Genomic DNA, 14,546 nt, shown 5'->3' on the forward strand with positions numbered 1-14,546 from the left:
TTTTCTGACTGCATAACTGATACCCTCCCAAAATTGATCCTGGATTATTTGTCTTCATCTTGGTAAAGAATACCATCATTTATATATTTTTTTATCAAAGCCACAAAAAATTAGGATTAATTCTTGACTTTCTTTTACCCTCTCTCCCTAAACTAGTCCATCAATAAGTCCTATGGATCCCACCTCTGAAATATACCACTAGTCTACTCCAAGTACTGGTGGTCAATCCACCAGTATATCTCTCCTGGTCTATGTAATGTGATAAACACAGCATATATTTAGTCTTGCTTTTCTATCCTGTCTTATGATTGCTGTTTTTTGTGTGGAATGTTCAAATTCTTTGTATTTAATATAAAGATCAGTATGGTTGGATTTAGGTCTCTGGATTGTTGACACATACCTCCTCCCTGTGTTCTCATGTGATCCTCACTCTGTGTGAATTAAACCATCATGCAATAGTAATACAAGCATACCCATGTTTATAGCAGCACAAAACACAATAGCCAAACTATGAAACCAGCCTAGGTGTTCATCAATAGATGAATGAATAAAGAAAATATGGTATACATACACAATAGGGTTTAATTCACCCATAAAGAAAAACGGAATTATATAATTTGCAGGAAAATGGATGGAACTAGAGACACTTACATTAAGCAAATTAAGTCAAACTCAGAAGGTCAGTGTTGAGTTATATGTTTTTTCTCATATGTGGAAGAAGGAAAAAGAAAATGAAAAGAGGTGGGGTGTCTCATGAAAATCAAAGGGAGATCAGTAGAATAGATGAAGAGACCAGGGGGAAGGAGGAAGGGAGGGAGAGGGGAGTGCTGGGGAGTGATATTGTTATATTTTGTGCATGTACAGATATTTAACAGCAAATCCCACCATTATGTTCAACTGTAATGTACCAATAAAAATATGGAGAAAAAAATGTTAAGCTTCCATCTAATATATTTTTTCTTTTAGACTGAAGAACTTTCTCTAGCATTTCATACAGTAGAGATTAAATGACAAGACATTTCCCTCTTTTATTTCAGTTCATTTGTTTTTCATCCTATCTTGAAAAATGTGTTCAATATAGATTCATGGTTGGCAGATTCTTTTTTTCCTCTCATTCAGCATCTTCAGAGAGCTCTTCCTTGACTGCTCTAAAACCAGTGTCCTTTATATAATAGCTTATTTGTTTCTTTTAAAGCACTAATCACTTTCTCTCATTTTACTTATATTTATTATAATTATACTTACTATTTGTTGATTGTCTCTGTCTTTCAATAGATATAATCTCCATTGGAACACATATTAAGTCAAATGTAATTGCCACTGAATTCCCTGTGCTTACTATGTCTAGAAAAGAATAGGTGCTCAATTAATTAATATTGTTGAGTCTACAGAGAATATTTCCATTCTAAACTATATTCGGATTTTGAAGCACCCATTTCCCTTTGTAGGCAGAACTTTGTGAGAGCAAAGACTTTTGATTTTTCTTTATATTTTTATCCTTAGTTTTCAGAATAGTGGATAGCACAAGGTAAACATACATCATGTTAGTTTCATAAATAAGTAAATTAATTAGCAAACTAAATATTTACAAAGTTATCAACTTTGGTGGTGAATGAGACTGACTGAACTAGCAATGTATTCACTCAGAATTTTTCCACTAGTAAGTGGAGTTCTTCTAGCTAACATCTTGAAGTTTCGATGAAAAACTTGTTAATCTATCTTTTGGGAGTATTTGTTACTCTTCAGGACTGTTCAGTGTAGAGACCCATAGTCCTCTTCAGTAGCACAGAGAAGTTGTCTAGATTGCACTTTGTTTTTCATTATATTCTTATGAGGATTTCAAGAAGGAAAAAATCAGCAAGTGTTTTGGTTTCCAGATAAGACGACTTACATAAATAAAGAGTTAAAATGGCTTAGATTTGAAAAAAGTGGTATTACAGCTTAATGTAAATAGAGAAAAAGCAGTTCTGAAAAATGCTAAATGCTTTTTTAAAAGAAGCTTGGTGATTTCTTTGCCAGCAAGACACAGTAAAAGCTTTAAGACTAATATGTAAACTGATTTTAATAGGAAAGAAAGTCATCTTGCAATAAGAGCTTTGCTTTAGCTAAATGACCATAGAACTTAAGATTATTGAAATAAATTCTGGGTTTGCATTTGTTGGAGGAGGTGTTTTGCTGATTTTATGAATTTGTTTTGTTTTGTTTTTACCTCCAAACTCTTTGTCAGCAACATTGGTTGCTCAGGCAATGCCGTTCTCTCTGCAATTCACACACATTTGGCTATTTGTCATATTGATTTATTAGCATTTCATAGAGAATCAGAGATGGTCTGGCCCAAGATCTTGTCCTGAGCCAGACCTGAGCTTAGGTCTCAGGACTCAGCTCAGGTCTCAGGACTCCTTGTCCTGTCCTCTCTCTTCCATATCAAAGGTCAGAAACTCAAGTGCCTAAAGAAGTCAGACCATGTAAATGAGCAAAGAGATTAATGAAGGAACAGTTCTCACTTCCACAGAGAAGTTTCTCCTGCATCTGTACTCTGGCTCAATTTCTTGTTCCTTCCTTTGCAGAGAAACGTATCTTCAGCGCAAGTAAAACATTAGTGGAATCGTGATGATCAATGGATAAAATGTGGTGTGCTTTGCTGGGGAGTGGTGGGGAGCCTGCAACCTCTCACAGCTGGAGAGAGGAGGCCTGTGTGCAGGACCAGCCATCACTCAGCCAACTCTTGCCATGTGGGAAATAATTCTGCAAGAGAAACCAGAATCAGGACTTTAAGGGCAAGCTCCCAATTTAAAAATATTGGCTCGTTTTATAAAACATTATATATCCTAAATAAAATACATCTGTGGGCCAGACGCCACCTTGCACTACCCAGTTATGATCTGTGCTTTCGACTGTTTTGAACTGTTGTTTCTCCATGTTCCTAGCACAGATGCTACCTTGACAAGGAAGGGCCCAACATCCTAAGTTACTCACCATAAGGTGACTTTTCTGTCTTGGTCTGAGAAAGACCTGCCTCCAACCATCTCCAGCTTCCTTCCTGTCCCAGTAGTGTTTAGCTTTCCAGCCTACTCTTCAGCTGTCTGCTCTTGGAGCCGAAATCTAAGAAGATGGCAGAAACAAGAAAAAGTCGCAGTTAGACTAGTTCTGTCAGTATATTTCTGAGGCAACCACTTGGCAATGACAGTCGTTGTTGTGAATCTGGTTATCTCATTGGGAAACAAATACGACTTGTGGGACACCATGTTCTTCTATACTGTACTAAATGCATTAGAGATTAGAACACAAGTTCTAAGGTCAACCCTAGGAACAGACACTTCCAGACTGCTGAAGTGAGCACTCAGTGATTTGACCAACTGGTGCGTCCTTTTTTAATCAGAGAGGCCTTTACCACCAAATGCTGTGGAAAATAAAAAGTACAGTGGGCTGGGGTCCTGTTCCCATAACCATTTTCACTTTTGGGCTATACTCATTCTTCTTCATAATAGATATTATGAACTGATAGCCACCTACACAATTGGCACTCACCACAACCTTCCCTATCTTGGAAATTTTATTGTCCCCTTTTTGCTGAAGTACAGAAATGAGGCTCTGAGAGTTTAAGTAACTTCTGAAGTTTTCACAAAAGATAAGGATAGACAGCAAGACTCTATTGGCAAAGCCCTTGGTTTTTTTCCATATCTTAAAATGTGGGCTTGCTTATTATTATTCACCTATGCTGAGGCTAACAGACTGAGAGACAGTTGCCATTGGAAAGCTAGTTTGTTATTCTCAATTCCCTGGAAGAGAAGAAACCCTGACCCTGTGGCAGCATCAGGGTCAGTTAAGAGTCAAGAGGGAGGGAGGAACAACCTCAGGCCAGAATCTTTATCTAGTTTTCTTGGGAAGGAATATAGCAGGGTAGAGTAAGCAGGCTTGGTGTAGGTCACCTTGTATTATTTCAGCAGGCTCTGGGGGTAAAAGGGCTGTCAGCTGGTATCTGGTATCTGGCTGGGATTAGAGAAACAAAAGAACCCCCATGCAAGAGCCAAGAGGAAGGGGTGTACAGAGATAAGCTCTGAATTAGTTGCTTTTCATATGAAAAAGGTGGAAAGCTTTCACCACCTTTAGGAGTTGGCCAGCCCTGGGAGAGACTGCCTCTCCAGAGTCAGCTAGGCCCCAGATGTCAAGGCATCCAGAAAACAGAAAACAAAAGGGCAGAATTATACAATCATATTGCCTTTTCTTATACTCCAAATTTAAAAGTCATCTGACTCTGATTTTCTTAGATTCTGTAACTAGTCTGTCCCTAAGCTTGCTTTATTTTCCTCAAAATGGGTCTCATTCATTCATTTCAGATACCAGGCATTGTTCTAGGGACATATTGAGGCTGTTATTTTGAAAGTGTCCAGAGTGCAGGATCAGAGACAGACTAGACACTAAGGATTGTAAATGAACTTGGTAAACACTGCAGTAGGGCAAGGACTGGGGTGTGTGCCCTGTACTCCCACTGTTGGCTTCTGATCCTCGCCTGCATTTCCTGTTCACTATATTTTATTATCTCCCTCTTCTGCACACCCTGCTGGATAAATTTTCCTTATCTTTTCATCATTTTGTTCCCTCAATCCAAGTCATTTCCTATGGCTACAATTCAAAAAAGTATGAACCATTATCTGACTTTCAAGATACACTGTCTATCCCAACTCCCCTCATTCATCCATATTTCTGCCACTATACTTATTCTCTAATTTAATATGCATTTACGCTGTGACCAATGTGTGCCCATCACAAATAGATACAAAGGTGAAATTTGTTAAGAATCACCGAGAAAAAAGATGTAGTGTTGTGTGAGCATGCTGTACGCTTCCATGGTTCATTCATCCCACACTCATTCCACAAATATTTATCAAACCCCTGTAAGATGCCAGGAGAGCAGGTAGTCCAATTCCCTCCATCCTTACAACCATAAACGTTTTTTCCTTCTTCATGTCTCTGTAATTGCCAAATGATGAATGACTACCTTACTTTATGCTACTAAATATTGTATTATTCCTTTTCACTGTGTCCCAGAGCCTGAGGACTGTTCCTGGTACTTTAGTCATCCAGTAAATACTAAATAATTTCATTCATGGATACACTACACATGTCCTCCTGTAAGCTCATTCAAATCTCCTTCCTCTAAACTCCTCAAGTACCTCCCATAAAAGAAAATAGCATCAAAAGTAATACCTTTAATTATTCATTAATGATCTCAGTGGGTTCATCTTGATGCACTCCCAAGTTTACAAATTCTTTGAGGGTCCAGAATATGCCTCATCACAGTAACCCAAAGTTGAACGTCTAGGAAGTAAATATTCAAAACTCACATGATTTTTTTTTTCATTGAAATGACCAATGGTTGTTAATTTGAAATATTTTCATAAAACTACACCAATCCAATGGAACTTTAAAAGGAGGCTGACAGGTCAAAGAGGTTGTTGAGTTCAAAGCAGTGACGTGCTCAGAGTCACACAGCAGGTGAGAACCAGAGCCAGATCCCAGAACAAGTATTTTTACACAGCCTTGGCTCTCCGGAAACATGCTCAGAGAGCCTATCTCTAAAATAGCCAAAATCACCAGTCTGTTCATGGTTTGAATGAAAATAAATCCCTCAGAATTGGTTGTTTAAGATTCCTAGAGACTCAAGTAAACATGGACAAATGCACATCTTGGGTTCAGGGACCCCCAGCACAGTGTGGCTGTCGAAGCAGGAGGAGCAGAGCTGGGAAGCACTGGTGTTCCCAGTGCACAGGACAAGCTGTTTTGTTTAGAGCCATCCAAGGGATTAGGAATTAAATCCTAGATGTGTGATTTCAGATGAGAAGATACTATCTACAGAGTTCAGACATTTCTGTCCTTGGAGAGCTGCCCTGGTTTTCCCTGGGACAACCTTTCTGTTCAGGGAGGTGCTCTTGACAGCTCTGGGGCACCTCATATTTTCTAAACTGGGATTCCCTCATTGTACTCCTTCCCTCTTCCCCTTTATCATAGCTGCTACATTAGTAAAACACACTGAGTAATTCAAGGTTTTGACACTGCCCTGGGTGACAGCCTGGATTAGGAGGGGGAGTGATGTGATCCAGCCATAGTACTTTTAACAGCCAGACCCCCCACATTGAACTTGAGTTACCCTTCCTTCCTCATTCCTCCTTCATGAACCTGATGCTACCTGCTACTACCATTTTAGCCTTGGGATTTTCATTTCTTCTCTTTAAAACTTTTGGTTTTATAAATTCCAGAGGTTGACACTAGGTTAAGGAAAGCTAGTTCTGAAAGAAACAGATTATCCTTTTAATGTTCTTGGATTCTCAATGGACAAAGAGCTGGAAGAAACATATTTTTTTATGTATCCTTTCTACCTTAAACATAGATTAGAGGAGCTATAAAACTGACCTATTACTCTTATCTTTCAGATAGACCACCTGGTACAAGGCCACCCTGCCTTCCCTGAATTGCAAGCCAAGTCCACAGCCAGGTAACTACTCTGTTTTCCCTACAGCTTTCCTTGTGTGACTGCATAAGTGATATTCACTTTGGGTGTTTCATGACCTTCAGATCCTATGGACAGTGAATACATCTGACAGGACTTGGTTATAAAATACTCAGTCATACGGATGGTCCAGAACATCATTTATAAATTTTTAGAAAGATCCGAGACAACTCTGAGAACCTAAAGATCCTATAAGAATATGCCCAGGGCTCTGGATGAAAAACTCTGATGTAGATGAAAGTGTCTGGATTTTAGAGTCAAAACTTCTTGAGTTCATATCCCAGACCTTGCACAGGTTATTCAACCTCTTTAGGTCTGTCTCTTTACCTGTAAACTGAGCATAGTAGCTGATGTGGAGTGGATTCTGGGACATATTAGTAAAACTAAGTGTAAAGCAGAGTTTACAACATACTCTCTTTCAAGAAGGAGATATAAGAAAATATATGTGCAAAAGAAATACTGGAAGATTTCATCAGAAATTAGTGGGATTGGGTACATAAAGAAGATGGGTAGAAATGACATGGAAAGTACGTGGGAATAAGAGCAGGATGGTAGGAGAGAATACTGCTTCTCTGAGTACTTTTTTATGTAACTGGCTAAGTCCTAAAACCATAGTGATGCTTCTTGTTTCCTTAAAATGAATACAGATAGATAGATAAATCAATGGATAGATAAATAGAAAAATGAACCTACTGTATTACAAATAAACAACATAACCACACTAAAGGGAATTTGGGAAGGAAAAGAACTAACCCAGATAACTTTGGAAAAGGATATTTTGACAGTATGCTGAATAGTTAAAGATAAAAATAAGTCTATATAAAATATGTACTTCTGATAAGTAAATTTATTTTTTTTTGTAAGTGTATGGGTTAGCCATTTTTCAAATCTTTTATGTATATACTTCAATTGAGCAAGTAAATAAATATATGGTAGAATATAAAAGCCAAATTTCTCACACATTGTGAAAGGATTTCACCACAAGATACTTATTGATACGAATGGAAAAATAGTCCATTTACAGTGGAGAAATCTGGCAGACAACACCTTTCCCAAGTTAACAGCACCAGCAATAAGATATGTCAATATCATGTACCTGCCTTTATAACATACCGAGGACACATCATTTCTGGAATGTTCTTGCCCAAAATATATAAACTCAGTGTCAGCTCAAGAAGATATCAGACAAGCCCAAATTGAAAGCTAATATACTAAATTATTAGCCGATAGGCCTCAAAAGATTATGAAATGTAAATACTAAAGAGCTGTCCCAGATTGGAGGAGACTAAGGAGTGACCTGTGCTTTGTAAAGCCACAGGCTGTTTCTCAGACCCCCTTTATGTGTACTCAACAGCATGTGGTAGCTCTGATTATTGCTCTCTCCTTTTAATATTCTGGCTTTCCAAAATGTTACCCTCTTCCAGTATTCTTCCTATGTCTCTGACTCCTTTTCAAGCTCAGGGTCCTTTCTTTGACCATCAACATCAAAGTTCATCACAACTGGGTTCCTGGCCCTCTTGTTCTATCTTTTCATCTCTTCCAAGGTGATCCCAACTATGCTCTTGACTTCATTAATTTTTATATTTTAATGATTCAAAGTTTATCTCCAGCTCAGATGTTTTTGCAACAATATTCATTCTCTTCCACCTTCTTTCTTTTGTCTTGCAAAGGAAAGTGCATCTGTATCCCATCAGATCTATGAATGCAATATTCTGGACTATGTGACCCATTATGCTTCAGGTCTCAGAATGAAATAGGCAGAGCTGTTGCTAAAATGAAGTTGGCTGTTTGAAAGGGTGGACAAAACCCTTGGAGTCAGGAACCACATGCCTCTTTTGCTTTGACTTGGGGCATTCTGAAAACATCAATGTAGATCACCTCTATCTCAGAGCTTAGCATCAGCAAATCCTGTTTGAAACTGTAGAAACAAATGTTGATAAACAGATTGAGTATTTTATCCTCTTGATTTACCATAATCCTTTTAGGCCCCATCTCTGAATATAAATGTTTTGTGAGCTTGTAAATCATGTAAGCAATAACTAGATGTGCCCATAACATGTAACTGGCAACCAGTCTCTCTGCATGGGGCTACAAATGCAGATATTTCACTCCTTGATTGTAGATCACTTTAAATTGATTGTAACTTCAACTCTTTTCTCTTCATCTTGTTTCTCATATGAAACCTTAACTAACAATGCCTCAGAATGAAGTTCTGTTGACATCAGATCTTTGAGGAGAGGCTATTGGAATAATCTGCAAGAACTAGGTTCAAGGTTGGCAGCACAGTCAAGGTTAAAATCCATATCTTATGAGCATATCTAATGCTAGAGTAAACAAAGCAAAGTCCTTGTTTTGATAGAATTTATATATATATATATATACACACACACACACATATATATACACATACGTACATATACATATATATGTATGTGTATATATATTTATATATACATATTTATATATATGCACACACAAATATATAAGTATATATAATTATACTATGTATGTAGTATATATATAGTACTTAAGTAACTGCATAGTGTATGTATACATTATACATAGTATAACTATATATGCATACATGTATGTGTATATCTATGTGTGTATACTTATGTATATGTGTGTCTGTATATGTATATATATATATATATATATATATATGTATATCTATATCTATATCTATATATATAGATATATATATATATGGAAGGAACAGCAAGTCCCAAGGCTTTGAGCCAGTGGCCAGTTCGGCATCAACAGGGAACGTTGTAAAGGCCACTGGCTGGACCAAAGTGGGAGAAAGGGGAATCAGATGAGGGCTGGAAGTGAGCCAGAGGTCACACCATGCACGTCATTGTATATAACTAAGAGGACTGTGGTTTTCTTCAAGGTTTTAGTTGATTTGGTTTGGTTTCTTTTGTTATTGTTTTTGTTTTTTTGGAGGTGGGGATTGAACTTGGGCCTCACAAATGCTAAGCACACGTTAACCCTGAGCTATACCCCAGCCCAATAGTTTTAGTTTTTAAGCAGAGGAGAGATACAATGAGATTTGTCTTTTAAAAGGATTACTTTGGCTGCACTGTGAATAATAACTAGATTATTTGTGAGGAGATATAGACAAATATGGGGAAAATAAAGCTGCTTGGGTATCCCTTGGCAAGCTCACGGTCTGCTGGGGAAGACTGTGAACAGAACAGAAAAGCCAGTCTGTTCTTTCTTCTGCAGAGGTCACTGTAAGCAGTGGTCATCTCATGGTGAGTCCATTGTTTTCAGGTCCTTTGGAATTTTTTCTGTTAGCTAACTCACATTTTTTTTCTCTCAACCTCTCTTTTCTTTTAACCACTTTCCCTAGATTTTTTTCATTATTGCTTTAAGGACAACTCATTTTTCTTTATCTGATTTCTTCTTCAAACCTCTCTTCCATCTGTGATTCCCACAATTCCAATGAGACTCTTAAAATTCACCTGTCCTCTGTATGCCAACTCTCACATACCATTAAAACTTTTTACTAAAGTCTATGTGATTCCCCTTTGAACAAGGACAGAAAAAAAGAAAGAAGAAGGACATTTATTAAGAATTTGCACTGGGTCTGGCACTATGCATGGTGATAGTTTCAAATACACCTTATGTAATTCGAGATGAGGAAATAAGATTACTGGGAGTCCTTGGACTTCACTTCTAAAGATTATTCTCCCTTTTCATTCTGCACCTGTATTTTCAGATCCCCCCCTTTGGCCTTTATGGCTTTTTAAACTGCAGTCTTTCAGTTTGGCAACTGGGGCCATCAGTCTATCACTAAGTATTTACTTAGCCTCACCAGAGGGAGGGCAATTGTAGAACTAGCATGATAATGTTAACACCTTTTACAGCTCAGGGTGTGCAGGCAGGAATAATCAGTATTTCTTGATGGCTGTCAGATTGGAATTGTTCTTTAAACCTAAGTAAACTATTATTACCTAAGTAAACTATTATTACAATGCCTTTCTTTGGCTACTTTCCATGTAAATAAAAGAAATTGCTCAGGGCATTAGGATCCTTTCAAGAAAACCAAGGGCTATGTGGATTTGGGAAGTAAAACCTTAATTTTCTACTCTCAAATCATACCTATAGCCCACCCCAGTGCCTTGCATATTGACCAGGGGAGGGGACGGTCATAAGATGCTTGTTTCCCAGCATGCCTGTGAGGTTGTGTCCCTTTGGCTCCTGAGATGCCCTTTGTCAACCAGTGTTTCAAGGAGATGCAGAGATGTCTGTGATGTATAAATACTTAGGTTGGGGAAAACCTGAATGGTCCATTGAGCTGCTATAACAAAATACCATAGACTAGATAGTCTGTAAATAATAAATTTATTTCTCTCAGTTCTGGAGGCTGGTAAGTCCAAGATCAAGGTGCCACAGATTCAATGTCTGATGAGGCACCACTTCCTGGTTCATAGAATGACAACTTCTTACTGGATCTTCATGTGGTGGAGGGTCAAAAAACCTCACTTGGGACTCTATTATAAGGGACCTAATCCAATGAAGGTTCTGTCCTCAAGACCTAATCTGTCTGCAAAAGGCTTCACCTCTTAATATCATCTTCTTGGGGTTGGGATTTCAACATTTAAATTTTTGTGTGGATACAAACATTCAGACCACAACCCCTTTTATGGCAGCTTTTTCAGAAGCTCATCAAATATGCTATTTTTCCTCCATAAATTATGGAAATGATACAGAAATTCCAATTCTATTATTCCATGTAATATCTATATCCATTCATGCATGCTTTAGGAGTAGCATGTTCAGTAGCTAACTGGTAGGGTGGGTAAGATTAAGCCCTACCCAGAAGGAGTTCAGACTCCTGAGATGCCTGTACCACCTTGATCTTGGACTTCCCAGTAATCCCCATTTGCTCACCTGCAAGTGAACAAAATGGAGGAGGTGCCTCTCATCCATTTGGCAACTCCTCTAGAGTAGCACTGTGTGCCAAGAATACTGCTAAACTCTAAGTATATACTAGTGATAGTCATGACACAGAAAGTCCAGGGGAAGCCTTCAGCAGTCACCAAATAAAAGCAAAACTGTAAATAAGTTTACAGTGACCAAATGTGGTAAGAAGCTACAGAGGGCAGTGACAGCATATCAGAGAAAACCCTCCTAGATTATGGTGAACAGACAAGCCCTGACTGATGGAAGGACAGTTAAGGTCAGGATGGTTAAAAAAGAAAACTATTAAGCTGAAGGCAAGAACATTCCAGTCAAGTGGATTGTTATCTGTGAAAACAATGAGGAGAAATCTGAGGAATTGATATCAGGCCACAGACAATCATAGGTAAGAAGAGGCTGGAGACAAAGGGTTTGGATCGTCCAGGGCCTTCTAAGTCAAGATCTAAAACAGATTTTATGGAAAAGGAGTCGTTGGCCATTGCCAGATTCTAAGCAGGCAATTCAAGTATTCAGCATCACACTAGAGTAAGTCTCCTTATTCCTCTACTTACCATTAAAAAGAATGAAATTATGGCATTTGCCAGTAAATGGATGGAACTGGAGACTATCATGCTAAGTGAAATAAGCTGAGTCTTCTCTCCAATATGTGGATGCTAGCACATAATAAGGGTGGGGAGGGATAAAAGTTTATTGGATAAGACAAAGGGGAATGAAGGGAAGGGAGCAGGAATGGGAACAGGAAAGATAGTAGAATGAACAGGACTTAACTTTCCTATGTTCATATATAGATACAAGACCTATGAAACACCACGTCATGTACAAATATAAGAATGGTACCCTAATTAGAATAAGTTATCCTCCATGTATATATAATATGTTAAATTATACTCTAGTGTCATGTATATCTAAAATAAATAAGTAAGTAAAAATAACTGTTAAAAAGACAGCAGGGAAAATTTTTAAAATTATTTCTAAAAGTAACCCAAAAGTTTCTTCAGGGGGATGAAGACTGGGATAAAAACATTTGGGTAATGTCTCCCAGAGAAGAAAAAAGTTCCCAGTAAAATTCTGGAGAATGTAAAAACAAAATGGAGAATTAGTGAATTAATAGCTGATAAGTAGGAGAACATTTCTACTTGGTTAAAGGTATTAAATATTCATGTATACTAAAAAGGAGGTCTCTTTATTCCCAACCCAGAGACAGGAGTGTTATTGCCCAACCCCTAGCACAAGTGATGAAGCTGGGTGGCTGTCCATAACTGAGAGTACTCAGAAATGCCAGGATGGCTCCTCCTCTCCTCTGAAGAGGTTGCCTTGAAGAGCAAAGGCAAGGAGCTGAGATGGCTGTGGGAGCACAGGCAGTGAAAGGAGCCAGGGCTCAGGAAGTGTCTCAAGATGACATCACATATGAGTCTAAATGATGATTGACACAGAGAAGGTAAAGAAGGCAAGGAAAGGGATTCTAACCAACAGGAGGCAGAGTGGGCAAACATTCAGAAGCTGAGGCATGCGTGTTGTGAGAATGAAAGTTAGCTAGGTGCAGTTGGAGCATGGAGCAAGCAGGGAGGAATGAGCACATGTCCACAGGACAGTGAAAGGAGGGGAAAACCAGCTCATGAAGAGCATCTTGTGCCAGTAAAGAAATCTGTCCTTTGTCCTGAGGACAATGGGGAGGAGCCACTGCAGGGTTGAATCAGGGCTGGGAATCATCAGCGTTGTGTTGTAGAAGAATCACCCAGGAAGAAGTACAGAAAGCCTCATTGGAGTGAGCAGGATTGCACGTTGGGAGATGAACTTGGAGACCAAGTGTAGGTGGCCTTAGTAAAGTAGCAGCAGGTAAGCTGGAGAAAAGTTTGCTAGTTACAGGGATATTTAGAAGAGAAATCAAATCTTGGTGAAAGATTAGATTGGGGAGTAGAGAGAGAAAAATAAGTCAGAAATGATGCCTGCCATGACTCTTCCAAGCAGTAGCTTGGACAATTGCTTAAATGATATTGGCTTTGATTAAACCAAGGAACACAGTAGGAAGATGGATATGTCAGAAAAGATGATGTGTGTCAGATTAAATATTTTTAGATAAGTTGCCTTGGGATATCCAAGAAGAGACATTTGATGGGTGGTTGGATATTTGACCTGGAACTCATCAGAGAGTAATGAGCAGGATATAAGGACACATATTTGGAAGTCCTCAGTACTGGATAGTAACTGGAGCTCTAAAAGAAGGATGGTATCATCCAAGGGAATTCAGACAGATTTCTGGAAGAGCTCAGATATTTAAGGGACAAGTACAGGAAGAGATCCGACCAGAATAGAGGTAGAAAAATCAAGAGAATAGAGTGTTTGGGAAATAAAAGGAAGAGAACAAAATGAGGAAGAAATGGTCAAATGATGTAAAATGCAGAAATGATCCCTGGGAGTTTTATGGTGGGTTGAGTTTCAGTAGAATGGGGACTGGAAGAATGTATATTGTGTTGGGCTGAGAAGTTAGAAACTGGAGACTTACAGTGTTGGAGCTTCTTCTCCAAGACCTTGTTCTTACTCTTGGAAAGGATGCACATGTCTTTTGTCATACCATGTATTCTGATTTGGGGGTTGAGAGTATGGTCACCATACTTCTGGGCAGTGTGTGAATTCAAAGAATTAAGTAATTTGTAGAAATGAAGAGTAGAAGAGATTCCACGGGTGCTGTCTGCATTTAAGATAGTAAGCAACATATTCTGAAAAAAAAAAAAAAAATCTTCCCTGACTCTTGGGTATTTTAAAATCTAAAGATGTATGTCTTGTGATGACAAAGGCAAGTGAACTATTTCTCAATCACTGCCATTTTATAGTGATGAGGGCTCTGTATTTATTTTATTTGTTTGTTTGTTTGCTTATTCATTTATTGCATTGCTGACGATCAAGCCTGTGTTCTATATTTAATCTTCCTAGCAGCTTGAAAGATAGAGAGTATTAGCCTAACTGCAAAAGAGTAAACTAGACTCAGGTTGATGGGCCTGCTCATCCAGCTGGTACATGATGAAGTCACTTCATGGTTGTTGCAAGTGTTTTTTCCATCATACCCCAGTGGGACTTGGACAGACAGAACTCTCTCTGAGATCAGATATAT

The 14,546-nt window shown here is 38.4% G+C and overlaps 1 protein-coding gene across 24 annotated transcripts in view; it reads left to right on the top strand.

Annotated features, from left to right (window-relative positions):
- Fggy (FGGY carbohydrate kinase domain containing) overlaps window positions 1–14,546 on the top strand; it is a 414,685-nt gene that overhangs the window by 278,594 nt on the left and 121,545 nt on the right. For all 24 annotated transcript variants that reach the window (XR_009227386.1, XR_009227389.1, XR_009227391.1 and 21 more), the window contains one exon: window positions 6,432–6,493. Coding sequence is in view for 15 of the 24 variants with exons in the window: in XM_058581509.1 (XP_058437492.1) it covers window positions 6,432–6,493 (62 nt within the window). In the remaining 9 variants the exon portion in view is untranslated. The remainder of the gene's footprint in view (window positions 1–6,431; window positions 6,494–14,546) is intronic.

Source organism: Marmota monax, unplaced genomic scaffold (assembly GCF_021218885.2).
Source record: "Marmota monax isolate L192 unplaced genomic scaffold, Marmota_monax_Labrador192_F-V1.1 WCK01_AAM20220418_F8-fsc00023, whole genome shotgun sequence".
Taxonomy (NCBI): domain Eukaryota; kingdom Metazoa; phylum Chordata; class Mammalia; order Rodentia; family Sciuridae; genus Marmota; species Marmota monax.